This window comes from Camelus ferus, chromosome 8 (assembly GCF_009834535.1).
Source record: "Camelus ferus isolate YT-003-E chromosome 8, BCGSAC_Cfer_1.0, whole genome shotgun sequence".
Taxonomy (NCBI): domain Eukaryota; kingdom Metazoa; phylum Chordata; class Mammalia; order Artiodactyla; family Camelidae; genus Camelus; species Camelus ferus.
The window spans coordinates 31,458,434-31,485,850 of NC_045703.1; the positions used below are offsets into that span (position 1 = coordinate 31,458,434).

The following is a 27,417-nucleotide window of genomic DNA, read 5'->3' on the forward strand; positions in this document are numbered from 1 at the left end:
AGAACTTAAGTAGAACTCTAGTTTTACGAAGGATTACCCTTAAGCCATTTCAAACACTGAAATGAGTATCTGAAGAGATGCAAAAAGACAACTATAAAACAGAAAGTTCATTACCTGTCAGTATCACCATATACAACCCTAGCACCCCACTTCTTGGTATCATTCACCAGTTTAATAGCTCGTTCCAAGGTCTCTCTGGCTTTGTGAACAATACTATCGCCAACCTGTTGGTACAAACACATTGGAAATAATTTCATAACATAGTTTAGTATAAGACAATAGGCTTTAATATATCACACTTAATTTTAAATACTAAATAGTTCTAAAAGTGAAACAAGGAGAAAAGAACACTCAAAAGAAAACAATCATCAGTGTTATCATTCTTTCTACAAGTACTCAAGAAGAAAATAAGGTGGATGAACAATTTAAAAGAATGTACCAATCAATATACAGACTTGCCTGTGAGTGTATTATAAGTACAATGGACTACACTTTAGGTACACAGCTATATTTGATCCTAGAAGAATAACCCTTTCTTATCCCCTTCAAGGACTTTCTTTTATGCCTTTATAGCCAATTAGGCAGGAAAATACTCTATGTGCATGAATGTGTGTATCTTTCAAAATTTTTCTGTTGGGAGTATTATGATAATTTGTTTCAGTATCATTAAAGTTAATGCTGAACTTAAATCTCAGTGATTGTTAAAGTTTTTAGATAATACTAAATACAAATAACTGTATAATTATATGATGAAAATATATCACAAGTACTCAATTTAAACCAATTAGACAGATATGTCTCACAAGGTTCTTTCATTGGTAATTGGTGAGTTTTAACAATGATCATGGCATAAATTGACAAAACAAAAAGAAGATGGATCTTGACAAATATGAGAAGCCAATTATATTTCACAGTTAAATTAATTAAGGAGACTAGTATAGCATTGCTGCTTCATTTATTAAACCCATTAAAGCTAAGAGCTGAGGTAAACTGCCATTTAGCATAAATGGAACATTGCATTTAAAGTTTTTTTCCTCTCTCTTTTAATTGAAGTATAGTTGATTTACATTGTTGTGTTAGTTTCTGGTGTACAGAAAAGTGATTCAGTTTTTCAGATTCTTTTCCACTAGAGGTTATTTCAAGATATTGAATATAAGATTTTAAAAAATAAAAGTTAGGCACTTTTTCTTTTCTATTAAGACACAAACAATAATTATTACGATCCTTCCCTTTTACTGTGAAATTCAAATTACCTGAACTAAATGCAGAATTGAATAATACTTAAAAAGCTGTTTAAAGTTGCTTTACAAAGGAAATATTGTCTATAAACAAAGGGATAAATTAAAATACAGGTAGCAGAAACTTAATTTGGGTTCTAAATTAAGAACATGAATCATTTGAGACATTCAGTGCATTAGAAAAACTTAAGAATATGAACTATAACCTCTTACATTAAAAAAGATCATGTCATCTAGTTGAAATTCAAGTTTGAATAAAATATTTAAGCTACACCTGGAAGAGTCAGAACTCTTGCAGCTGCCCCTAAGGACCACACAGTGTGAAGGACACAGTGTGAAGGACTCAGTGGCATAAAGGGGAGGAGACTGGGAGGGAGTGGAGAAGTGGGGAAGAAGGGAGGAGTGGCAAATACATTAAAACTTATACTGCTACTTTGTGCCATAGTTCCTAATTTGAAAAACGTTATCCACTACAGGGCTAAGAGACTGGACTTAAAAAGAGGAAAATAACTGGTTTCACAATTTAGGTTGGGATCCTGAAAAGTCATAATGAGAAAAATATTTAAAGTAAAAATTCTCTGTAGAGTGTTGGTGAGGATGTGGAGAAAAGGGAGTCCTTGTGCACTGTTGGTGGGACTGTAAAGTGGTGTAGTCACTATGGAAAACAGTATGGAGGTTCCTCAAAAAATTAAAAGTAGAACAACTAGGTGGTTCAGCAATTCCACTTCTGGGTATATTTCTGAAGGAAGCAAAAACACTGATTGGAAAATATATCTGCATCCCCATGTTGGATGCAGCACTGTTTACAATAGCCAAGACATGGAAACAACCTAAGTGTCCACTGATGGATGAATGGATATAGAAAATGTGGTTTATATACAATTAAATATTATTCAGCCATAAAAAAGAAGGTAATCCTGCCATCTGTCACAATAGAGACAGTCATTGAGGGTATTATGCTTAGTGAAATAAGACAGAGAACAACAAACACTGTATGATCTTGCTTATATATGAAATCTAAAACAAACCCTCTCCCCCAAAACCCTCTTAACTCATAGATACAGAGAACAGATTGGTGGTTGTCAGAGGTAGAAGGTGGGTAAAATGAGTGAAGGTGGTCAAAGCTAAATAAGTCTTAGAGATGTAATGTACAGCATGGTGACTGTAGTTAATAATATTGTATATCTGAAAGGAGCTAAGAGTAGATTTTAAAATCTCTCATAAGAAAAAAATTTGTAACTATGTGGTGATGGATTTTAACTAGACTTATTGTGATCTAAATGATATTGATCATTTCACAGTATATTAAATCATTAGGTTGTATACCCGACATTAATATAATGTTACATGTCAGGTATATCTCAAAAAAAAAAAAAAAAAAAAAAAAGAAAAGTAAAGAAAGAAAGAAAAAGTAAGAGACAATGAATAGCCAGTTGAAAAAGTTGTCATATCTAGTCATATATACATGTAAGTATAGCTTTATCAGGAACAGTAACTGGTTTAGGAGAAAAATATGAACACATAAATTTATGAAATATGTCAGTGACAATGCTGAGCTGAGACAGAGATATTAACCCACAACTATTAGCTACATTACTTTTCTCTGCATTCTTACAGAAATTCTTGCTTACAAAGTCTTACTTTTAGCATAGCCTAGATCTAGCACTTTTTTTGTTACCTTGGTGGTACTGTCAGATATTTTTGATTGTGTGTTCACTGAAGGAAAGCACGTGGCCACAGTCAGTAATCCACCTGCCCCTTTAAAGACAAGAGCTTCTGTTTTGACTCCGCTGGAGCTAACTTTATGTGTTCATGAGAGACTTTTCTGTGATGTTGACAGCTTTTCCCACTCTTGATTTTATATATAAATTAGCACATTATAATGCTGTGATGTTGGCATGTAAAGAAGGGCCAAACGTAAGCTTGCAGTCATTAACCTCAGAGTATCTGAGAAGTTCAGGGCCGAGGAGGCAGATGTTGCTTAGCAGTAAGACTCTAACACGCTAAAGTAGTTCTTGGGCAGTTTCTACTGCCAGATCAAAACCTCCAAATTCTAGTTCTTCTTCTTCTTTTTTTAATGTTCTTTTTGGAGGTAGGGAGTAATTAGGTTTACTTACTTGTTTTTAGAGAAGGTACTGGGGATTGAACCAGGACTGCCTGCATGCTAAACATGCGCTCTACCACTTGAGCTACACCCTGCCTCACCCCTAGTCTAAGGTTAGAACATTTACGTACTTTTAAAGGATGTGCTAATTTCTGCATTGCTTTGTTTCCAAAATACATTAATAAACAAATTTTAAATTGGGAGGTAGGGAAAAAATTAAGGAAATGTGGAAATAGCCTAAGAAAAGATTTGCTATTCTGGTTTTACATTAGTAATAAAATCATTTCTACTCTTTCTATTAGATCATTCTGAACAGTGTTTTTAAAATATGAGTAATAATATGAATCCCTAGGACTGACAGAGTAGTTTTTATATTATCTAAAAATATACAAACATGAAACTGGATAAAAATTGCTTATGCTTATAGACTTTACAGTTCAACTACGAAACCAAAAACTTTAGTATAAACAAAATCATGAGCAAAAACTTGAAGTGAATATTATTTTTTCAATACAGATGGTATATATTTTGCTGTATTCATTGTGAATATGTCATGGACCACCTTGGCCATGTTTTTGTTTTTTCTTTTCTCCCTCAATACTTAATTTTTTTTAGAGCAGTTTTAGGTTCAAAGCAAAATTAAACAGAAGGTAGAGATTTCCCATATATCCCCTGACCTCATACACTCACAACCCCCATTATCAACATCTCCCACCAGATGGAACAGTTGTTACAAATGATGAACCTACACTGACACATCATTATCACCCAGAGTCCAGAGTTTACATTAGGATTCACTCTTGGTGTTGTACACGCTATGGGTTTGAACAAACTTGTAATGATATGTATCCATCATTACAGCATCATAGAGAGTACAGCTGACCCTTGAACAACGTGGGGGACTAGTTCTAGAACCTGCCATGGATACCAGAACCCATGGATGCACCAGTCCCACAGGCGGCACTCCATATCTGTGGTTCTGCATCCAGATTTAACCAACTTCAGATCATGTGGTACTGTAGTATTTATTGAAATAAATTCACACATAAATGAACTCATGCAGTTCAAACCTGCATTGTTCAAGAGTCAACTGTAGTTTCAACGCCCTAAAAATTCTCTGTGCTCTCTCTATTCATCTCTCCCCCTTCCCTCTACCGACAACTGATCTTTTTATTATTTCCATAGTTTTGACCTATCTAGAATGTTATACAGCTGGAATGGTATGCAGCCTTTTCAGATTGGCTTCTTTCACTTAGTGATATGCATTTAAGCTTCCTCCATGTCTTTCATGGCTTGACAGTTCATTTCTTTTCAATTCTCGAACTAGTCCATTGTCTGGATGTACCACAGTATACTTATCTATTCACTTATGGAAGGACATCTTGGTTGCTTCCAATTTTTGCCAATATGAGTAACACTGCTATAATGATAATCTGTGTGTAGGTTTTTGTGTGGACATAACATTTACTACTCCTTTGGGTAAATACCAAGGAGAGTGATCGCTGGGTTGTATGGTGAATGTATGTTTAATTTTGTAAGAAACTGACAAACTGTCTTCCAAAGTGGCTGTGCACTTTGCATTCCCACCATCAATGAAAGAGAGTTCCTGCTACTGCACATCCTTGCCAGGTGGTGTACATATTTTGAATTTTGGCCATTCTAAAAGGCGTTTTGTGGTATTTCATTTCAATTTGCACTTCTCTGATGACATATAGAGATCTTTTCATATCATTATTTGTCATCTAGAAGTTTCTGGAATTCCTATTACATACATATTATACTTTCTGTAGTTGTCCCATAGTTTTAGGATATTCTTTTCTATTTTTAAATCTTTTTTCTCTTTGCTTTTCAGGTTTGGCAGTTTCTATTAAGATTTCCTCAAGATCAGAGATTCTCTTCTCAGCCATGATTCATCTACAAGTAAGTCCATCAAAGGCATTCTTCATTTTTGTGTTTTTGATTTCTAGCATTTCTTTTTGGTTCTTTGCTAGAATTTCCACTTCTCTGCTTACATTGCCCATCTGTTCTTGCATGCTGTCTACTTCAGCCATGAGAACCCTTAGCATCCTAATCACAATTGTTTTAAAATTCTAGTCTGATAATTTCAATATCCCTGCCATATCTAAGTCTGGTTCTGATGTTCTCTCTGTCTCTTCAAACTGTGTTTTTTGGCTTTAGTATGTCTTGTAATTTTTTTTTTTTGATAGCCAGACATGATGTATTGGGTAAAAGGAATTGCTGTAAATAGGCTTTTAGCAGTGTGGTGGTAAGGTGTAGGGATGAGGAAGTGTTCTACAGTCCTATGAGTAGGTCTCAATCTTTCAGTTAGCCTGTACCTCTGGACCGTGGACGTCACATGTGCTTCTCAGGTTTTCCCCTTTGGTGGGAAAGGATGGCTAGAGAGGGCTGGAGTGTTTTTCTTCCTCCATGTGGAAGGCTAGAGCAGTTGGAGTTGGGTATTTCCCCTTCCTGAAGTCAGTTAGGCTATGGTAAAACTCCAGCAGCTTAAGCTCTGGTTAAATAGTTTCTATTGAGGGCAGACTTAGTTAACAACAGATTAAAAAAAAAAAAAAGGCTTCTTTACTCTTCCTGTGGCAGAAGCAAAAGGGAATTTTTCTCTGATATTCACTGTGAGAACCTAGTTGAACTCTCAGAGGTGAAATTTAACAATAGTGTGGGGGCCCTGATGACTGGGTCCCTTGGAGTTTTTAATCTCTCAGATTTGTCCACCCTGAGCTTCCAGCAATTCATCAAATATGGTTCAGTTTTCCCTACCATGGCACTGGTTCTTGCAGAGATTTGTGCTTTTAGGTTTCTGCTCTGTTAAGTTGTGAGTCTCTCTATCACCTGTTGGTCTCTTCAGTTTTGGGGGCAGCAGTTTATCCTGGGATCACACTTCTCTGACAGATCTAAGAAGAGTTGTTGATTTTTCAGTCTGTTCAACTTACTTGTTGTGAGGACAGAGTGGCAACTTTGAGTTTCTTACATATGGAAAGTCCCTTGCCTAGGTTTTTGGAGTCTACTTTGTCCACTTTAGGGGGACTTTATTCTTCCACTGCCTTTCCCTTAAAGAACTACTCCAAATATGGTATACTACAATGCTCTGGCCTTCCTCTGGCATGAAAAGATCATCAATCAAACAAGTCTGCTTTGTTCTTTGAACAGTTACTAGTAAATTATTATATTACTGTCCTACTATATTGTCTTCATATCAAAATAACACCCTAATTTAGTAAATAACAATAAATTAGGCTTATTTAATGAAAAACATCTTTCAGTTGCAAACGAAAGGTTGTGCTTTATATCTACTGGTATACTAGTAAATATGGAATGACTTTTCCATTCTGACATTTGGAGAAGCCAGCTGAACTACCATCAGATCTCTATCAATGTATTAAAAAGAATTATTTAGTACCAATGTTATTGTAAACACTGCTATAAAGGGGGAACTGAATCTCCTGCTAATACTTGGTTACAATATGGTCATCCATAATATGTAGAAATATGGGTATGCCAATTTCTAAAATTATTATTAAAACAAAGACACAAAGAGTTCTCATTCAGAAAACCCACAAACCCCTAAAACATGTAAGTATATAAGCCCTGGTTTGAGAAAAAATGATACTATGTCATGGAAATGAAACTCTTTAGTCTAAAGTTTCAAAACAAAATAAAATACTTTAATGAACTATTCATTTAATGTGCTTTAGTCTCTTTTGAAAAAACTACAGATTTGTATCACTTACCTCAATGCATGGCATTCTCCCAGAAAAGTTAGCAGCTGTATAGCCAAATGTGACATTTGCTATAAGCTTAAGTCCTAGTTGACGTGCATCGAGCATTCGTGAAAGGGCTCTGTCCTGCTTGTAAGCCTTCATTGACTGCTTCACCATGAGTCTAGTCTTCAAAATTTCTTCGAGCATTCTTGGTAGCACACCCTTTCTTACTGATGGCTATCAGAAAGGAAAAAAGAATCTTTAAATCCCTTAAACATTATGGATTTAGATAATTAAGAAGGAAGCACAAAGTATAACAATGGCCAACTGTCATGAATTCAAACATACTAATAATAGAGTGACCAAAGGACTAGTGCTCGTCAATACAAAATCATCACATTTTCTTTCTTTTGAAGAGGACTTTTCTCCTAAAAGGTTCCTGTAATGTTTATAAATCTAATGTAGCACTACTATGTGAATTCAGAGACCTCCAGGGAGGAGGATGTCAACTAGTGCAATAAAAGACCATACAGTAAGTTTAGTGGAAATTTTGTTCCGAACTTTGATCCAAACCCCCACTCTTTCAGAAAGACACACGGGATTTGTATCAGTCATAACAAACCTTAGTTTTTAAAGATCTCATCCTAATGACCCCACACAGTAATCTGCATGGAACTCCATTTATCTACCTTGGAAGAATGATGAGCTGGGTTGACTCTGCTGACATTCAAACCTGTAGTTCCAGGGACTCTAGGTATTTCAAATCTGATGCTTAGACCACTAAGCCATCCCCTCCGGCCTATATTTATTAGCAATCTGGAAGAGGGGATGAATAGTGAGGTGATAAAATTTGTTGATGCCAAAAAAAAATCATTTGTATTAATCAAGACTAGGGAGAATTTATGAGAACTCCAATAGGAATGAAAACCACAAAACAGTATTAACTTTGAAGATGATTCACAGACACGTGCAAGGTAATGTATGTCGGACTAAATGATTAAAACCTCAGGTATAGGATAATTACACTTGTGAATATTAAAAAATTTAATTTTCATTAAACTTTACACATTGGATCAGAATGTAGATGCAAATTTTAAAAACGCTGTTAAAGGGAGATAATAAACTGCTAGATATGTGACAATGAAAACATATTCTAACCTCTAATTCATTCTGTGTACCTTTTGAAGCAGCTGTAATGTTCGTTAAGATATAATACATGTCATTATGTTAAAATAGAGGTATTTTTCAGAAAGGAATATATTATAAACTCTCTGGTAAAAATCTTCCTCATATCTAAATGGTTAATTTTAGGGTACTCTTTAAACACAGCATCCTCTTACTGGTAAAGAAGGATGCTACTTTTGCTAAGTACACCAGAATGAATTTGAGGGCTAATGGGGTCCATGCTACCATTAACCACCCTACTGTCCCATGACTCTAGTACAGACTTACTGCTAAAGAAATAGAAAGGAATAAAGTTGGCATATGAGAGGCAATATAATTTTCTCTTAGATCTCTTCCTATTTGTCTTTATTCATTTATGAGGCTTTCTAGTCTCTTGAGGGTAATAAGGGAGGGAAAAAAGGGACCCTGTTATTAGTTTGGATATCTTCTTAAAAATACAATCAATAAAGATTTTACAGTATCATTATTTCTAAGATGGTCTTAATTTAATTTCAATTATATAGAACAGTTAGTAAAGTAGACACATTAATGCAAAATAAAGCAACATCATTGTGGTCATCAGCTTAAGTCTGCCAGATTCCAGTAGAGGGCAGAAGGTATATATACACATTTGTTTCTTACACTATTTTATTAAAAACTAAAATCTAACAATAAAAATATTTAAACCTAAATTCATGCAAAATGAGGTGACTGTTTTTTAAAAAATGTTTTCTTAGAAAATTCCCTATATTTTTAACTTTTTGAGATAAGATATTCAAGCAAACTTGATATATGTGTATTTTATTTTCTTAGTATTATATGCCAACAACATCTAAACCACTAGCTCTCCAAAGGTTAAGCCACAGTTGACACCTTTCATTTATAAGAGTATTACCTTGACAAAAGCTATTCCATTGGGGGACACTGTGATATCATGCCTAATTTGGTAAAGTAAATCAGGAGGTACTCTCAGAGAGGTACAGCCAAATTTGAATTCATCATACCTGTTAAGGGAAAAAAAAAATTAAGTGAATACTTTCTCAAATCATAGAATAGAGATTCTAGATAATTTTAGGAATTTTTCTAATTCCACTGGAAATTCATCTTTAAACATGTAAACATGAATATATATATATTTAGTAACATGTTTGTTTAATTACCAAAAAGCAGTTCTTCAAATATTCACAATTTATTAAAAGAAACATTTGTTAAATGGCACTATCCTAAAATATATCAGTAAAATTCATACTAAAATAACAAATTTCAACTGAACATATGATCACCTTTTACTTTATAAAGTATAAAATTCTGTAAAGAAAAATTTAAGCCTTAAAAGATTGTAAATAACTTTTCCAAACTTCTGTTTTTAATAAAAAGACAGAATTACCAATACAATTTTCACAAAAGTTTTTTATAAGGAGTGAATATACCTCAGACTAACACTATAACACTTGGTTTTAAATACACAAACATTGTTATAAAGGAAGACTGTATTTCTTATGAGAAGAAATTTAGTTGACACGAATAAATAAAACCTAACATTTAACAGTTTAACTTTTTAAAAGAATCACAGGCTATTTCAAAGAAAAGTCAAGAGGAGGTGATAGCTGAAATTACAAGACCACAGTCTTCTTCATATGAATCATTCGTCCATGATGCTGAATTAGTCATATGGTGATCCATGTCAATTAGGAAGGTAACTACAAAGAATGGATCAGCTGTGCTACAGTCCATTCATCTTGCTCATAAGGACAGTCTCATGTGCAAAGAGACACTTAAACAAAGAAAATCTAATTTTAGTAAGAAGCACAACAAAATTGTAAGTATGAAAAAAAACCTTACTTTCCCAAGTTTTCCACATGGCCAAGGCAGGTGGAAAAACAGTAGTTGTACGCAATTACAATAGAAGGATACAGTGACTGGAAATCCAAAACGAGAACAGAGTTGCTATAGAAGCGAGATTCAGGCTCCATAATTAGGGGAACACACTGTGGAGCTCTCATCTGGGATCTTTGCTGTACACTAGGTGTCACAGGAATATAGTTCATTGGTTTTGCAATACGCAACATCATTGATTCCACACGGTACTGCAGGCAGAGAGGTGAAGGTAAGGGAGAGAAGAAGAAATTGTTTAAATATACTGGTTCTTTGAATATGTGATAATCATTTGGGGAATGTTTTGCTCTTCAGAATCTGGCAACATTGACTTTCTTACAATACAGTCATAGTGTTGTTGGTTATTTACTCAGCTTTCAGGTGTCAGAGGGGATATTTGTAAATCCTTTTCCTATTCCCTAATTTTATAAAAACTGCAAAATATGTCAACTTACACAGTAAGTCAATTTTGAAAAGGCAGACAATTAGACTTCTCTTTATGTCATAATAAACAGATGTAAAAGAGACAACTGTATAGTTGACAGTTTCATTTAAAAAGCTGGCCAATAATCTTCGACAAATTTATTTGGTAAAATTAGAGAATGAAAGTCAGGAGATTTGATATGGGTAAATGTTATCCCAATATCCCAAGAAGGAAACACAAAGATTCCAAAACTGAAAGGTAGTCAGCTTAATACTGGTCCCTTACAAAACTGGATCAAGCAATTACTGGTTGTTTATGATAACTGCTATAAAGCAGATAGTTTGGAGTACTAGAGAAAGAAAGCACTCACAAGGACCAGCACGGATTCACTGAAATGTTCTCAGTCAGTTTTAAGGTATCTGTGCTATTATAAGCCAACTCAGTTTTTAAAATTTGGGGGAGTATAAATAAAATAAAATAGCTTATAAGCAATAAAATTAATAAGTAAATAGGTAATGCCAAGGTAGTCAGAAATCTGTTTTTGCTGTATTTACTGAACTGGTAGATTGGGGGGAACTTACAGACATAAAATCATTGAAAGATTTTATGAGGAACATGAATGATTTAATGTAGTATTCCTGATGGCTAGCACAGTGGTTATTTAACACACTAAAGGTATTCAAATAAGTATTTGTTGAATGAATGCATAAAACCATTTTCACAAGGCATTTTTAAAAAAATCTCATTATATCCTTGGGAAATTAGTTAGAAAGATATTAAGTGGCTTCTAGGGTCCCATTTTTCTATAACATTTCAAAAAATACAGCCCATTTATATTGATTCCTGAATCCTCCTCCTTTTTTTTTTTTTCCAAACATTAAGGTTATTTGTTGGGAGTTGGAACAAGCCAAAATTAGGAATGTAAAACAAAAGAGAGGGAGACTTTGCTGCTTCCCCAGTTCTAAGGAGCCTTTAAAGGCATCCCTAATCACACTGACAGTATTCAGGAATCATCTTCAAGGGCACAGCCATTTATTTTCTTAATACCTTGCAAAACTTAGCAGTGGCCAAAAACTTGGTAAGGAGAGAGAACAAAAAGCAGAGCTGTTATGTGAAATTAAAGCTTTTCTAGAAAATGAAATGACAAGACTTGATGAACCAGCATATATTGGTTGGGACCATATAGAAAGTTTAAAAAATCAAACCGCCTCAAACATCTCAAAAGTGAGTATGTCATTCACACAGAACTTTCAAGTATGCAAGAAAATCAATTTCCTACCTGTGAACCCCTTGTCAATACATGTAAAAACTGAATGCCAAAAAGTCTAGCCATTTCACTGGTTTTCCCAATCAGGTCCAGCTGTTCTAACATTTGGAGATTTCCACGGACACGGCTAATGTAATGATCAACCATTTTCCATCTGTTAAAATAGAATCCATGCTATGAATATTAGGGAAAAATCTGGACACTGGAAACTAGTACCATTTTCATTCTGCCAAAACCTACCTATTAAAAGTAAAGTTATTTAAGGGGGGAGTCATAATGTGAGCCTTTAGCAAAGTATGTTAAGGAGTTAAACATTAGAAAATTTCAGATATTTCAAGGGCATAAAACCTAGTGAAAATATGTAAAGTTTAAAATAGTGCTTGTGAGAAGGTGGTAAGACTAAGGATAATTATTTTCAATATTTTGCTTGATGTTACTCTATTTTTATTATAAAAAATTAACACTGTCTCTTAGATGCCACTGCTAATGATGCGATAGTTATACAATAATAACTATTCTACCTATAGGCTTGTAAAGAACATGGAGACTTTGGGTTATCTTTGTTAATGCTAGTCTGAAATAAAAGTATGCACTGGCCTCTCATGGGAACAGAGGATTTTGGTGATCACCTAGAAAAATCAGGAAAATAATTGTAATGGGACCATACATGGGGTAAATATGTGTCAAATCAGTATTTTCTGTTAAAATAAAAATATTCTGTTCTTTGATTTAAACCTTACAAATAAACCTCTTTACCCTACCTAACTTTTGTTAAGAAAAATAAGCAATAACAAAAAACCTTTACCAAAGTCATGAGAGAAAGTTTTGACTTAATATTATGTTATCAAAATGTAAAAATGATCCAAAGATATACTATAAATAAAATTATTCATTTAAAGAATATTAAGGTTCAAATATATTGCAACCTTTAATTATATATGAGTTTTAGAATACAGCCACATAATTGTTCAATAGAAAAAGTTAAAAAATCTGTTCCTGAGATACATGACTAATCAATATAGAAACACTAGAAAATAAACATGAAAAGAAGAAAAAAAATCACCCTGTAATTAAAAAGACAGATGATAACAAGTGTTAGCAAGGATGGGGAGAATTTATAACCCTCATAAACTGCTGGTGAAATGTAAAATACTGCAGTTGTATTGAAAACAGTCTGGCAATTCCTCAAATTATTAAAAATAGAGTTCCCATATAAGCGACCGATTCCACTCCTAAGTATATATCCAAGAGGTATAAAGATACATGTCTACACAAAAACTTGTACAAAAATGTTCATAACAGCATTATTTAGAACAGCCAAAAAAATGGAAATACCCAAGTGCCCATCAACTGATGGATAAATGTGATATATACCCACACAGTGGAATATTACTTGGCAATAAAAGGAAATGAAGTGTTGCCACATGTTACAACATGAATAAAAAGACACTCATAAAAGGCAACATATTGTATGATTCTACTTATATACAACGTGTGGAACAGGCAAATCTGTGGAGGCAGAAAGTATATTAGTGGTTGCTTAAGGTTAGAGGGGTGCAGAAGGGAGGGTCAGAGGGTAATGGCTAATAGATAGATGTAGGGTTTCTTTTTGGGGTAATGGAAATACTCTAAAAACCACTGAATTATACACTTTAAATGGGTGAACTGTGTGAATTATATCCAAAAAAAAACTGTTCAAAAGAATTAGACAAGAGAGAGGGATTTAGCTCACTGGTAGAGTGCATGCTTAACATGCACAAGGTCCTGGGTTCAATCCTCAGTACATCCATTAAGGAAAAAAAATTAAAAAAAAAAAAAGAAAATTAGACAAACAAAAAAAATCTTAAACTTTACCCAACTTTTAAAGTAACATAAATAGAAATATTGTTCTATCACTTGCATTTTTAACTTAATGTATTATGCCTATTTCCATATATATATATATTTGTATACTATTGTATGATTATAACAACTTAATGGATCTGTTATTGAGTATCCTTTATTAACTATAATCAATGCTGTGATAAATACCTTTATAGTTAAGTCTATGTACAGATGCTTAAATATTTCCTTAAGATAAATTCTTAGATTTGGTCAAAGGGTATACTATGATTTAGTTTTTAACATGAAATGACACACTGCTTTCCAGAAGGTCTTAACAATTTACATACTAGTAATGATAAACAGTTTGTTTCCTTGAATCTTCAGTAACACTAGGGATTAATTTTTTTAAGTTATTACTAGTTTGATAGGCAAAAAATGGTATCACATTTTAATATGTCTTTTTTTGTTTTAGATTATTCATGTAACCCTTTGGTAATATAGGTAGCAAAATGTAAAGCAAAGAGTGCATTTCATGTGGATTCAATCATTCCCTTTAAAATAAAACAAAATGGATTTAATGGCTCATCTTTTCTGTAGACCACATGAGTGATCAATGACCTGTCTTGGAGTTCACTGATCCTTTTTTTCTGCTTGATCTATTTTGATATTGAACCTCTCCAGTCAATTTTTTAGTTGTTATTTTGTTCTTCATTGCCACCAGTTCTGTTTAGTTCTTTTTAATTTTTTTCTCTCTCTGCTGAAATTCTTACATTGTTCATGCATTGTTCTCTTGACCTTGGTGCGCATCTTTATGACATTTATTTTGAATTCTCTGTCAGGTGAATCATATAACTGCTTCATTAAGGTTCATTTTTGGAGATTCATCTTGTTCTTTTGTTCAGAGTATCTTTGCCTGGTTCTTCATTTTCCTTGACTCTGTTGGTGTCCCACATTAGACAAAGCAGGCACCTCTTGCAATCTTTGTGGACTGGTCATGTACAGAAGAACTCCTCCAATGAACACTGCCAAAGATTCTGGGGGCCTCTACCAACTCCTTCCCTCCCCAGAGAGAAGCAGGCAGCTATGGTTTCCTTCCATTCATTCTGTGCTGAGCAGAAGAGGGGGTTATGGTGTCTCTTAGCCCAAACCACCATCTCCATTCCACACCTGCACTCCCAGCAACTGGACTGTGCTGGATCTGTGAGAGCTTAAGACTAGAAAGACAGATGACAGTCCTTTGGGTAGCCTTGGGGCAGTTGGGACAGTGGATGCATAAATCAACCTCTTATTGCATGGGTGAACTATGAGTTGGGGTATTTCATCCACTCACTCTGTGCTGAGTAGTGGGGAGGATCTATGGCATTTACCAGCCCACACTGCCCCCCCCCTTTTGGCTCTGTCAGCTAGGCTGTGCCACACCTGTCAGAGTACCCTCAGAAAAGATGGGGTGCTAGACACATGAAGCAACCCCTTCCCTCTCCTGGGAAAAGCTAGGAGCTAGGGGCCTTTTCCTGGTTGTATGGTTCTGGCTCAGAGGCACAGCCTCTGGCAAGAGGGTATTCCAGATCTCCCTCCCAACTTCGATGAGCCTGGTTCTACATTTGTTCAGGGTACAGGAGCCTTTTAATTAGTTTCCACATTTCTTACAGGACTAATCTGTCTGTGAACTATTACTGAATCAACGTGTTTGTGGGGGAAAGGAGGGTCCAGGACTTAATACTCCACCACCTTCCTGACATCATTCCATATCTCTCTGAATATACGTATTTTTAATGTATGTAAAAAGTAGACTTTTTAAATAAAAAAGTGATCTTTTTGAAATAAGACCACTTTCATTACTATTTTCTAGTCCTATGGCTGGCTAGCCATGTGGTATAAAAAAGAAAATGAGTAATTGTGGCCTTTTAAAAAATAAATATTACAATACAAAGTTGATTTTGTTAGGTAATTTTTTGCTGTTGTTAAAGAATGATGCCACCTTCCTAATACTTTGTCAAGCTCAAGTATAGTAAGCAAGTATTGATTTGGAGACGGGGAAGGGAAATTTAAAGCATAAGCTACTCAGGATAGGCCTGGGTAGGTGCTGAAGTGGTTGAACTTAAGAGCATCTTGAGGGCACAGGGTACTTTTGGGGATGAGACATCCGGGAAGAAGGTGACAAAAAACAGAGATATGAGAATTCCAAGTACAAACTCACTTTTTCTGAACTTTTTCTATGGATTCACTCTACTCCCAGGAAATGAAGAAAATTTCGAGTAGTGTTTCCTTGAGCTACATAACCCTCTACTACCAGGATATAACTCTTAGCTCAGAAACTGAAATCATATTCAATAACTATTTCTTGGATAGCAGGTGAAATCATGATGCTATCTAGATCATATCAGAGATTAAGAAATTAGCCATCTTCTCTGGGGGAGAGTCAGGAAACCTGCTTGGGCCAGGACCTGCCAGTGGTACAAAGCAAAGGTCCATCTCTGCTATGGAAAGAGCAGGAATGCTGAAAGAACCCCATCCCTGAGGCTTAGAAGAACAGTAATTCCCAAAGACTAACTCTGGACCAGGAGAACTGAGTAATTCCCCTGTGTCCACTGTAAGTCTTACACAGAGTAACAGCAGCAGCAGCCATCCTTTTATTAAGCCTGACTGAAAAAAAAATGTGTTGCATACACTGGAAAAAGAAGAATGACTGTTGATTTCTCATCAGAAATAATGGAGGCCAGAAGAAAAGATGAAATCTTCAAGAAAAAAAAAAAACTCAACCCTAGAATTAGACAGTGAAAATGTCATTCAAAAGTAAGAGTGAAATAAAGATATTTTCACGTAAAGGCTGAAAGAATTTGTTACCAGCAGACTTGCACTAGAAGAATTGCCAAAGAAAATAAGTTAGCGGTTTCTGAAAGTGTTAAGCTAATCATGTGACCTGGCAATTCCATTCCTAGAGAAATGAAAATGTGTGTTCACACAAAGACTTATATACAATTTTATTCATAATAGCCCCAAATGAGAAACCACCCAACTGTGCATCACTTCAACAGGTGACTGGATAAATAAATTGTGGTATATTCATGCAAGTGAATATTACTTACTAATAAAAATGAACAAACTGATTCATGCAACAACATGGTTGAATGTTAAAAAACATGCTGAGTTTCTTGAAAGAAGCCAGACAAAAACGGGTAGGTTGTAAACAATTCTAATTATACAAAGTTCTAAAACTGGCAAAACTAATCTATACTAATAGAAATTCAATTAGTACTTACTTGGGTGGTTAAGGAATAGGTAGATTAACTACAAAGCTGTATAAGGGAATTTTCTGGGTTTCAGAAATGCTTTTTATTTTGATTGGGGTAGTGGTTACAGGGTGTATACATGTTTCAAAGTCATTGCAAAATACACTTTAAATGTGTGCATTTTATTGTATATAAATTATACTCCAATAATACTGATTTTTAAAAACAGATATTACTCTCTTCAGAGTTATAAAGCATTACCTGTATAGATCTGTCTTGTTATCAAACCAATCTGATAAGACTCGAAAGGTAAAGAGGGGAAAACGCTGATGAAGAACATGAAAGCTCACATTTTCAAAGGTGTAGTTAGTCAGAGCCACCTAGAAAAAAAAGTAAGACACCATTATAATAGTGCTTATACTTACATACAAGTTTGTCTCTAAAACAGCCTGAATATTATTTCTAACTTTTCATAGTAGATATGAAAGCTACTTGTAGAAATGATTTGTGTTACAACTGAATCATAATTGATTTAAAACTATGTGTATATATAGCCTACTAGACAGAAATGTTTGTAATAAATTAATATTTAATTGGAGAAATAATCAGACCTGATGAAATTCAACTAGGACATACATTACTTACTTTGGAGATTCCAGTTCTTATGACTTCCTTTTATACTCTGTGCCAATACAAATACTGACAAATGGACGCACTGCCAAACAAGTTAATTTTTTGTTCTTTCTGTACTCACTTTTTGGTCCTTGATGACATGCTGATTGACAGGCTCTCACAGATTCGAGGAAAAGTTAGCTAGTTAAAGGCAGGCATTCATCCTGCTCCCAAGAATTACATCAATACTAAGACCTAATACATGAACATTATGGACTTAATTTCATTCCAAAAACAAAAGATTAAAAATAAATGGCAGAAATGTTTCCTAATCTTCAAAATATGTAGGTGAAGGCTGTTTTTATGGGAAAAGAATACTGAAAAAGTGTCCACATTCATAAAATATACCTCTAGCTGGATGATCTCTCAGAAATACCTACAAGACACATGAAATCTAGACAATGGCAGTATTTCGATGTAAATGGAAATCAAGGACCCAGCAGTCACCATTCTTAGGTCAGCCCTTGGGGTTCTGAGGATAATTCAAACAGCACTTCACATTTGTATATTACAGTTTTAAAATATTTTCTTTTCCACTTCTACAATCCAGCAAGTAAAAAACAGGGATTAAATATTAAACTCATCTCAGTGCAGTGCCCCAAACTGCTCTTACTTCATCTACAATTTCTATCAATCTCCAGAACAACAGCATTGGAATGTGGCATACTTCAGAGTGTGTGTGCATACTTCAGAGTGTGTGTACATGCTTACATATACACACACAGACACAAACACACACACACACACACACACACACAGTTTTAAACTTTGGAATGAGCCTACCTATTCTAAAAGTCACCAGTATAAAGCAGGTATTAACCTCTAATCTTGGAAGTAAATCACCATTTCTTTTACGAAAACCAGTACTGCCCTGGACTACTTCTCTCAAAAATAAGTAACTCATTTTATTATCAAATCCTCATATTTGGATGACTCTTCTACATGCTAATATTTTAAGTTAGTTTTTTTTTTTAAAGTTTCTATTTAGTTTCATAGAAAATGGAACCAAATATCTGATCTCAGGTAGTTACATGATTACCTAATATAGAGTATAGCCCTTTAGACCAAATCTAAACTTCTGCTGGAGTATATATGTTCATTAAAACAATCAAAAAAATCTCTACAGAAAAGATCCCTTTGTCCTGCAGCTTTCTCATTATCCCATGTAAGTTGACCTGTAAAGATTAACTAGGGGATCCTGTGACCTCAAACTAAACTTAAATACAATTTAAGAAACCGCCCCCCAATATCTGAGGCAGATGGCAGACCTATGTTCTGGGCTGATTTTATTTCAAACAGAACAATTTCATAAATAGGATTAAGACTAAAATATTATAACCTTGTAACACCCACTCTACTTTGGGTCTTCTCAGTGTCACAAAAGCAAAAAAATGCTCAGCTATAATCTTAGCTGTGAGTAAAATTAAAAGAAGGAAACATAAACTCTAAAATTAAAATGATCCATCTTCAGAATGTCAGTCTTTAGACAGTGATTTACTCCAGAAAGTGAAATATGAATCTAGCACTCAGAATCAGGAGTTTGTTACTTGATTTAGGGGGAAATCTGAGTAAGTTAAACATTGGAAAATGTACTATGTAGAGCAAAGTCAGAACTGATAGAAATGAAGAAAGTATTACAGTTCATGTATTTTATTGACAAAGGAATGGGCTGACAGAGGTATGATTACACTTTCCCAGAGTCAGTGTGCAAAACACAGTGGTTGGTCACTTCAGAAACAAACTTAGAATGGAGAGAGGCAATCAGAGAATTAGTGCAGAGGAATGGACAAAATAAAGAGGAAAGGAAAAGAGTGGAAGGAGACCATAAAGTAAGCACCTGTGCTCTATTATCCTCCTTCACCTTATTCCCGGAGTTGTTCCTCATTTCCCCAGTCTTCAGTTAAAAATTGTTTTGATTGACATAAACTTTATATAAAAATACACAAATATAAAGTGAACAACTCATCAATTTTTATGTATGTATACATCCATGTACCCTCCACCCATATGACGAAATTTCTAGGATGTTCGAAGGCTCCCTTGTGCCCTTTCCCACTCAATACTCATCAAAGTTATGGATTAATCTTGCCTATTTTTAAACTTCATATTAATGGAAACATTTAATAGGTACTATTATTTATTTGGTTTCTTTTGCTCAACATTAAATCAGAGATTCATCTATGTTGTTCAGTGTGGCAGTATTTGATTCTTTTTCACTGCTTTGTGGAGTTCCTGTATTACAGCTGCTTACTCCGCACCCTGATACACACCAATTATTTGCTGACAAGTCTATCTCCTTTTCTAGTGTTGACAGCAAGAATACCTTTGTACCTCCCTTCCACTTGCTCTTCACTCTGCACCAAGACTCAACAGTGATCTGTCTTCTCTTTAAATGTGTATACCATTTATGTCTCCTTTGGCTCTTATATGATGCCTGTATGGTCAGTGACAGATGTCCTATCAAAGCAATAAAATATATTCGGGGGACAACAGATAAACACATACACATAATCTTTTTAAACATGCTCTCTGTCCTCAGAGAGCTTACTTTATGTATTTTATTTTATACATGTTTTATTTTACATATACTTAAAATATATAAAATAAGCTCTCTGTGGATACAGAGCATGCCCACAATAAGCTAGAGTTTTGACCCCTTACTAGCTATGAGGCTTTAGGCAAGTCACTTAACCTCTGTGAACATGTTTCCTCATTTGGAACAATACCTCACTACTTTGCTGTCTTACATATCCTGCAAGTTTGTGAGTATCAAAATTAAAACATGAAAGTCTGTAAAAGTGCCTTATAGATGATAAAATACATAAATGCAAGGGTGCATATTTTACCTCTTTAACACAGGCTTAGTGACAGACTGATGCTGTATTAGGGAATATTAGAACCATATTCCATTATCACCAAACTGAGATTGGGGGAGGCTTACATGCTAGTGTGGAAGCACCTGACCTTCCCAGTGACTCTGATGGGAGTGTTCTCTCCCCATTCTTCACTATCTTATCTGACTACTCCTTCTTAGGATCTGATTGCTCTGTCTGCTCCTCAAAATGTTTTTATTCATAAAAATGTGCTTGGCTCAATCCTGATCGTTCTCTCCATTCACTTCTTGGTGAGCTCATCCACACTTGCATGTGACTTCCAAGGCTGTATCTCTAATCCAGAGCTCTACCCCATATGTGAGACTTCCTATTTAAATGTCTGTGGGGTATCTTCACCTGGATATCTGACTGATACCTCATGCTCTACATTCTTAATCATCATTTTCCCACCTAAACATGATCTTAAACCATCTATGCCGAACCTTGATAATCATTCTTGACACCTCTTTCTCTTCATATTTTTGTACGTCCAGGTCTTGTGGATTTACCCTTTAAATTGTTTTTTGAATCCCTGTATCACTGCCAACTTTCATTTGAGTTACAATAATCTTCTCACTGATTTCCTTACCTCTAGGCTTGTCTCCTTCCACACTGCTACCAGCAAGACAGGTCTCAGGCGTAAACTCACTATCAGTACCTCAATATCACCTTAGCCACCCTGACGATCATACTCCAAAACCTGTGATTACCAGATTAACTGTACCCCTCCATAATCTCAAATATCCCTTCCTCTACCACTGTCTTCTTCTGGTTTAATCCTTCTGGTACCCCAACCTCTTTGCTCCTAATTTGGCTCAAATTCCACAATCATTATAAGCACAACCTTGTACTACCATTCAGTTCTCTACCCCTTGTTCCCTTTGTAACTCATTAATTAAAATTTAGTAAAGTCATAACCCTTTGCTTGTGAGTTATGTTCAAATCTAAACCTGTTTCCTTGTGCTTACATCTATAAATCTGAACATACCTGGCAGGTATCACTTTAATTTCTTAATGCAAATTTCAAATAGGCTGTCAAAATCTGGGTTCTTATTTTCTTAATTAACCACTCTCAAATTCTCCTAGATAATTCTTTTTCTCTCCTCAAAACCAAAGAGCCCCTCTACTCTGCTCACACTCAGCTGAGAAGAGTGATTCCTAGTTCACTGAGAAAATGGAAGCCACCAGAACTTCCACAGATTCTCACAGTCACGTGTACCCATCTACTGACATCTGCACCCAGATAACCTGCCTCTCTGCCTGCTAAAATAGAGGAATCAGCTATGCCCTTAACTAAACCCAGGACCAAATCTGTGCACTAGAGATGGCACTCCATAAGTATTTGTTGAGTTTAATCAGATGTATTTCCCACCTACTTTGCACCTTCCTGAAAGGCCTGGATTAAGCTGATATCCACTAGGCCTCTAAATAAAATCCTCTGGGGAAGAGTCAATTATTATTTCATTTAAGCAGTCAACAAATGCATCATGAGTACTATTTAAGAAGTACTTCATTTGTTACTGAGGATTCAAAGTCCAGAGGGAACAGCAGTTAATTCTAAGTTAAAGTTAAGCAGGAGAGTGAAAACTAGTATATTAAAACACAAGTAAACACATCTTTAAAAAGCCAAAGTAAGCATTAAAAAAAAAAAAGATATCCATTCAACTGTAAACTGCATCTGGGGGGAGGGGAGTGCAACTGTTGTGGAGATGTCCTAGAGAGAACAAGGAGATTTTACTTATATTTTATATAAGCATTTTATATATGCTTCTACATCTATTTTTTTAAATAGTGAATATAAATTAATTTTAATAAAGAGCATATTAAAAACAAACTATAAAGATTTAAGAAAATAATAATAGAGTTAGAAACAGCTAAATGTCATGAGGGAGATACAGATAAAAGAGATAAAGATTAAAAAGAGCCTCTGGAACTATTTAAATCCAGGAAAAATAGTTTGAGGGCCTTTAATATGAAAAATAATCTCAGGGCCAGCTTCTGTCCAAGGTCATCACCCTTAAAGTTCTAGAACAACTTGACATGTAAGACAGTACTTCCCACACGTTCATTCAGGGTTTCATGGAAATTTCCAAATTGCCAGGAGTACTTTGGGTTGGGAAAAAAGTGACAGTCTGATTTGGCCCATCTAGGAAGTGAGGGTGAGTTACCCAACTCATAACTTTTCTCACAGTTGTTCCTCTCAGATACAAATAAAGAGCAGAGATTTTATATATTCAGCCCAGAATTAGAGAAAGCCTTTGACCCTGAATTTTCAGTAAAGACTAAAGAAAGCCCTAAACTATGTTGAAATATTTACTTTCTATTTTGTGGTTTTAAGCTAATAGTTGATAATTGCTATAACTGCCTTTTGGATCTTCAGGAATGAAAAGACCCCTGAAATTAGGATTCAATAATTTAATTTTGTATTTATATACTTAATTTATGTGTTCATTTCAGGCAACATCAGAGACTGCAGTTTGAAATATATATAATAGAATATACAGACCAAATACTTTACAATCTCTGTACCTTCCATATCCTATGCCATATCACTAGGAAGTACAGTTAACCCTTGAACAACACAGGGCTTAGGGGCACCAACCCCCATGCAGCCGAAAATCTGTATAGAAACGTTACAGTCAGCTTTTCTTATCTGTGAATCTTAATCCGTAGATTCAACCAACTGTGGATTCAACCAACCTGTGGACTGTGCAGTGTTGTAGTATGTATCTGCTGGGAAAAAAATTGGTGTATAAGTTGATCTGTACAGTCCAAACCCATGTTGTCTGAAGCCCAACTGTATTTTGATTACTATTTTAAGGTGAAACAACAGGATAAAATTATCCTCAAGCAGCTACATACATAGTACATTTTCAAATTACATGAAATGTGAGCTTAACTTGCATAACTTTAGGTTCATGGTGCAGAGAGAAAATAAAAAGAAAAATGGGAATACCTAAATTTTATATAAAGAGCATATTTCCTTATCTGGAAGAATTACTGTATGATAGTGTCCAAAAGAATTGCAGAGGGCATGCTTAAAAACTCAAATCTTTATATAAATATAGACGAGTCAGAAAAGATCACAGTTAATAATGAGTATATAATAGAAGATGTATAATGAGAAAGTTTCAAAGAGATGTAGCTGAAGAATATAGTTCTCTTTTAAATATAAAGATTTTATCTGATATTACCCGAAGTCCAAAATCTGAGAATAGATCAATTTACTGTAGGTATCTTTTTTTCTTACATTTTTGGTGAATTATTTCTCTGAGTGATTGCAAATTAATATGATAGCTTGTTGAAATCTGTACTACCAAAAATCCTTATCTGGGCCTCCAAAGTCTCAACTGGATGTTGCCATTAACTATTTCCAAGCACTGTCTTTCTAATTCACCCAGTTTTTAAATATCCTTAGTTCAAAAAGTTCCTTCCTATGTCTAGACTAAATTTTTCTTACTGTAATAAATCAAAAAGGTCAACCTGACTTCCTCTGGCCTTGAGCATAAAAATGATTTAAGAGCAAAAATTGGTGAAATGATACATCCCATACATACAACATAACATTTTATGATAGCTATAGACTTTTACAGCCCCTGCTATTTGTGCTTAGACACAAATAGGAAAAAAAAAAATCATCAATTACGTTAAAGTTAAATACTTCTGTAGCTTTGCATTTTAGAAAGTAGTATTTATTTTTGTTAACTCTACTTAAGTATAAGAAAAATAATTGACAAAGAAGCATAGTTACCTAGGAAGCTATATGGATATTCTGTAATGGTTAAAATCATTATATTGACCTAATCTCTTATTCCCAAACCAAATTTCAGATAAAATACCTTACCTCATTCCTCATGATTCTCCAAAGATTTAGTGTAATTCGGCCAACGATATTTATCTCACTCATTGTATCTGATCCATAGTCATCCCTTTCTGCTGTAAATCTGTTCTCAGTTTTGTCATCTATAGAAATGAATACAGATTGCTTCAGAACTCACGAAAACCAAATTTCCAAGCAAACTATGCCAAAGAAAATGAGAATAATAAAAATGAAAGATGAAGACTACAGGTGAAATTAATTCAGTCTGTTTTGTACTAGATGAGAATAATCATTTTGACTAATAAAAGTTTTTCTTTCCTCTTTAAGTTATGAAAGAATTTTGTGAAATATATTTGAGAACTATATATAATTAATAATAAATGTGTATATATACACATACATATTTTTAAAAAATTCTTTTCTCTTTAAATACGGTAATTTCCAGTGCTATTTTTACAAACACCTAATGCCGCAGCATTTCTTTGGTGTTTGGATGAAAAATATTTATTGTTATACTGGTCATTTCTCGGGAAAAAAAAATGGTAGAATTTTGAACCTAAACAATTCTCTGAAAATTTGTTGACATTAATTAATAATGTTAATATTCAGGATGAAACTCTCTTAACTGTGTATGGAGAACTAGACGAAGAGCTCCTCTTATAGCAAACAGAGTTCTGAGTCTAGTTTCTTAGAATAGAAATTAAAATTTGTTTCTCCTGCATAACACTGGGTATATATGAATATTGTTGATTAGAGGCTCTGGAATAATAAGTATATTTACCGTATTTGAATGTCTGTTATGTTCTAAGAACTTTGCAAACATTATTTCTTTTAATATTTTGTTACTATAGTGTTTATTTTGCACTGTAGTACATTCAGAAATGTTACATTATGCCCTAGGCCATACCATAACAGAACTAGTATTCTACACCAGGGTTACCTGATTCTAATGACCATGTATGCACACCCGCACCCACTGCTCTTCAAAAAGTTTTTTTTCAGGTGTACAGCATAGTGATTCAGTATTTTTGCATATTATATTCCATTGTACATTATTACAAGATAATGGGTATAATTCTATGTGCTATGCAGTATGAAACTAACACAATATTGAAAATCAGCTGAAAACAACTATACTTCAGTAAAAAATAGTTTAAAAAAGTTTTAAGAATTTATTTAGCAAACATATAACGTTCATTATGTTCTCAGGCACTGTTCTAAGTATTTCACAATTTCCCTATAAATTCTATTACCATGTTACAGACGACAAATTAAGGTATGGATAGGTTAAGTAACTTGCTTGACATCATCACAAGGCTAGTTAGCAGAATAGCCAGGATTTGAACCTTTCCAGAATGTGCTCTCTTTACCATGCCTTTCTTATCACGCCCTCTCTATTGCACCAGCTGCCTCATGAAAATGCTTTCAGCAGTGTTCTAAAAGGGCAGGAGCTTTCATTCATTCTTCTGATCTGAAGTCATATACCTTACCCATTACAATTAATTAATTAGTAAGTGCACTGAATACTCATGCTGCCCTTCCTGAATATTCAGAAACCTATCCTAAGTGGAATCTTGAAAAAATTGAGATATACCATTATTCCTATCACTCAAGGGACACAGAATCTACAAAAAAAAAAAAAAAAAAAAATTCATGCAGGGAATGACTAAAAGCAACTATGCCTTTTTATTCCAATTTTTGCAGAGCTCAAAATATTTATTGTCTTCAAATTTTCTAGCTTCAACCTTTCCCTTTAAATTTACCAACAATTTACATCTTATTGACTTAATAACCCTTCTCAGGAGGTCTCTTGATTAGTTTTACTAATTTTGTATTTGGTCTTTTAGCCTCCCAAAGTATATGCTACTTTGTCCTGGTCAGACTTGTGGGGGGCATTTAAAACAAAGTTATTAAAAATTCTGTAACTATAAAGAAAACATAATTTAAAAAATTGCTTTAAAAACTATAGTTTTGATATAAATATTATTATTGACCCCTCTTCAATTACAATCACACTTTTGGGAACAGCCTTCAAAATTCACAGTTTTTAGTATTCCTTTACTATCTTCTCCTTTCTCACCAAATAGATAAAACATAAAGCCAGACAAATAAAATAAAATAAAGTTATGGTGTATCAAGTCAAAGAAGTGTTAAGTGCTTCGAAATGATTATGAAGACTATTTCATAATATAGAAAAATACTTATGATAAAATGCTAGATGAAGAAAGCATAATAAAAATGGGATATATGTATGATTAAAGTTATATAAAAATAAAGAGCTATATATGTATATGAAAAATGACTGAAGGGATAATGAACAACAAATGTACTAACATTATATATAGCAGTGAGATTATGGTATTTTTTCTTTTACTTTTCTTAATTTTTAAATTTTTATATAATGACATTATATCTAGAACTTATACAATTTAGTATTAAAAACTAGGCTAAAGCAATCATACTTTTAAACATCTTGTCTTTATTTATCTTGTAACTTGCTCTGCAGTTGAACAATAAAACATTCACAGTGCTTCATACCTGGTACCCGAGAAATCATCTGGCATAAGTCAACACTTAGGGCAGCAGCCCTTTGTAAGAGGTAACCCCAGGAATGCATCTGAATCTCATATCCTAGCAGAATATCAGGGTCATACCTGAAGAAGGAATAAAAAAATTAAACAAGGACCACACATTTGAACCTTTAACTAGAAGAACTGTTTCTTCATGATATAAAGTATCAAACACTCTATAAAAGCTTCTCAGGTGGAGATGATATAGTGGTACCTATAGAATTTCTGTACAGGAAGGGATGGGATGATTAGAATTCTCAGTTTGAAGCTACTTTTGTAAAGCAAGCATAGTTTTTACTTAGATTGTGTATTTAATTGACATGACTTGGAAAAGGGGCTGCTAGAAATTGGGGTGGGAGGCAGGCATTACCAGTGAAGTATATGCAGGAGGGTATGATGGAGATATAATGCAGGGAGGGGTGGGGTGAAGTATGAGGGCATGTGCGGATACTGTATTTTGAAAATGATCCCCCAGGTCATTCCGTTGCCACTTCTCTACCTTTCTACCCTCTACTGTCCTTAAACAGTTTTAATGCTGAGAAAGAAAATGAAAATGTTTTCCTTCTCTTACTTAATTTTAGTAATGACTTTGTCCTCACATAAAGTAAGGCCTCAGTAATGGCAAGTTTGTCCTCTAAAC

At 34.4% G+C, this 27,417-nt stretch overlaps 1 protein-coding gene across 4 annotated transcripts in view; it reads right to left on the minus strand.

Annotated features, from left to right (window-relative positions):
* Nucleotides 1-27,417, minus strand: part of REV3L (REV3 like, DNA directed polymerase zeta catalytic subunit) — a 143,582-nt gene that overhangs the window by 18,680 nt on the left and 97,485 nt on the right. For all 4 annotated transcript variants that reach the window (XM_032484708.1, XM_032484707.1, XM_032484709.1 and 1 more), the window contains 8 exons: nt 26,746-26,861; nt 24,232-24,350; nt 17,104-17,222; nt 11,801-11,942; nt 10,065-10,309; nt 9,118-9,226; nt 7,089-7,295; nt 115-224 (listed from right to left, as the gene is read on the minus strand). In XM_032484708.1, the coding sequence (XP_032340599.1) occupies nt 115-224; nt 7,089-7,295; nt 9,118-9,226; nt 10,065-10,309; nt 11,801-11,942; nt 17,104-17,222; nt 24,232-24,350; nt 26,746-26,861 (1,167 nt within the window). The remainder of the gene's footprint in view (nt 1-114; nt 225-7,088; nt 7,296-9,117; nt 9,227-10,064; nt 10,310-11,800; nt 11,943-17,103; nt 17,223-24,231; nt 24,351-26,745; nt 26,862-27,417) is intronic.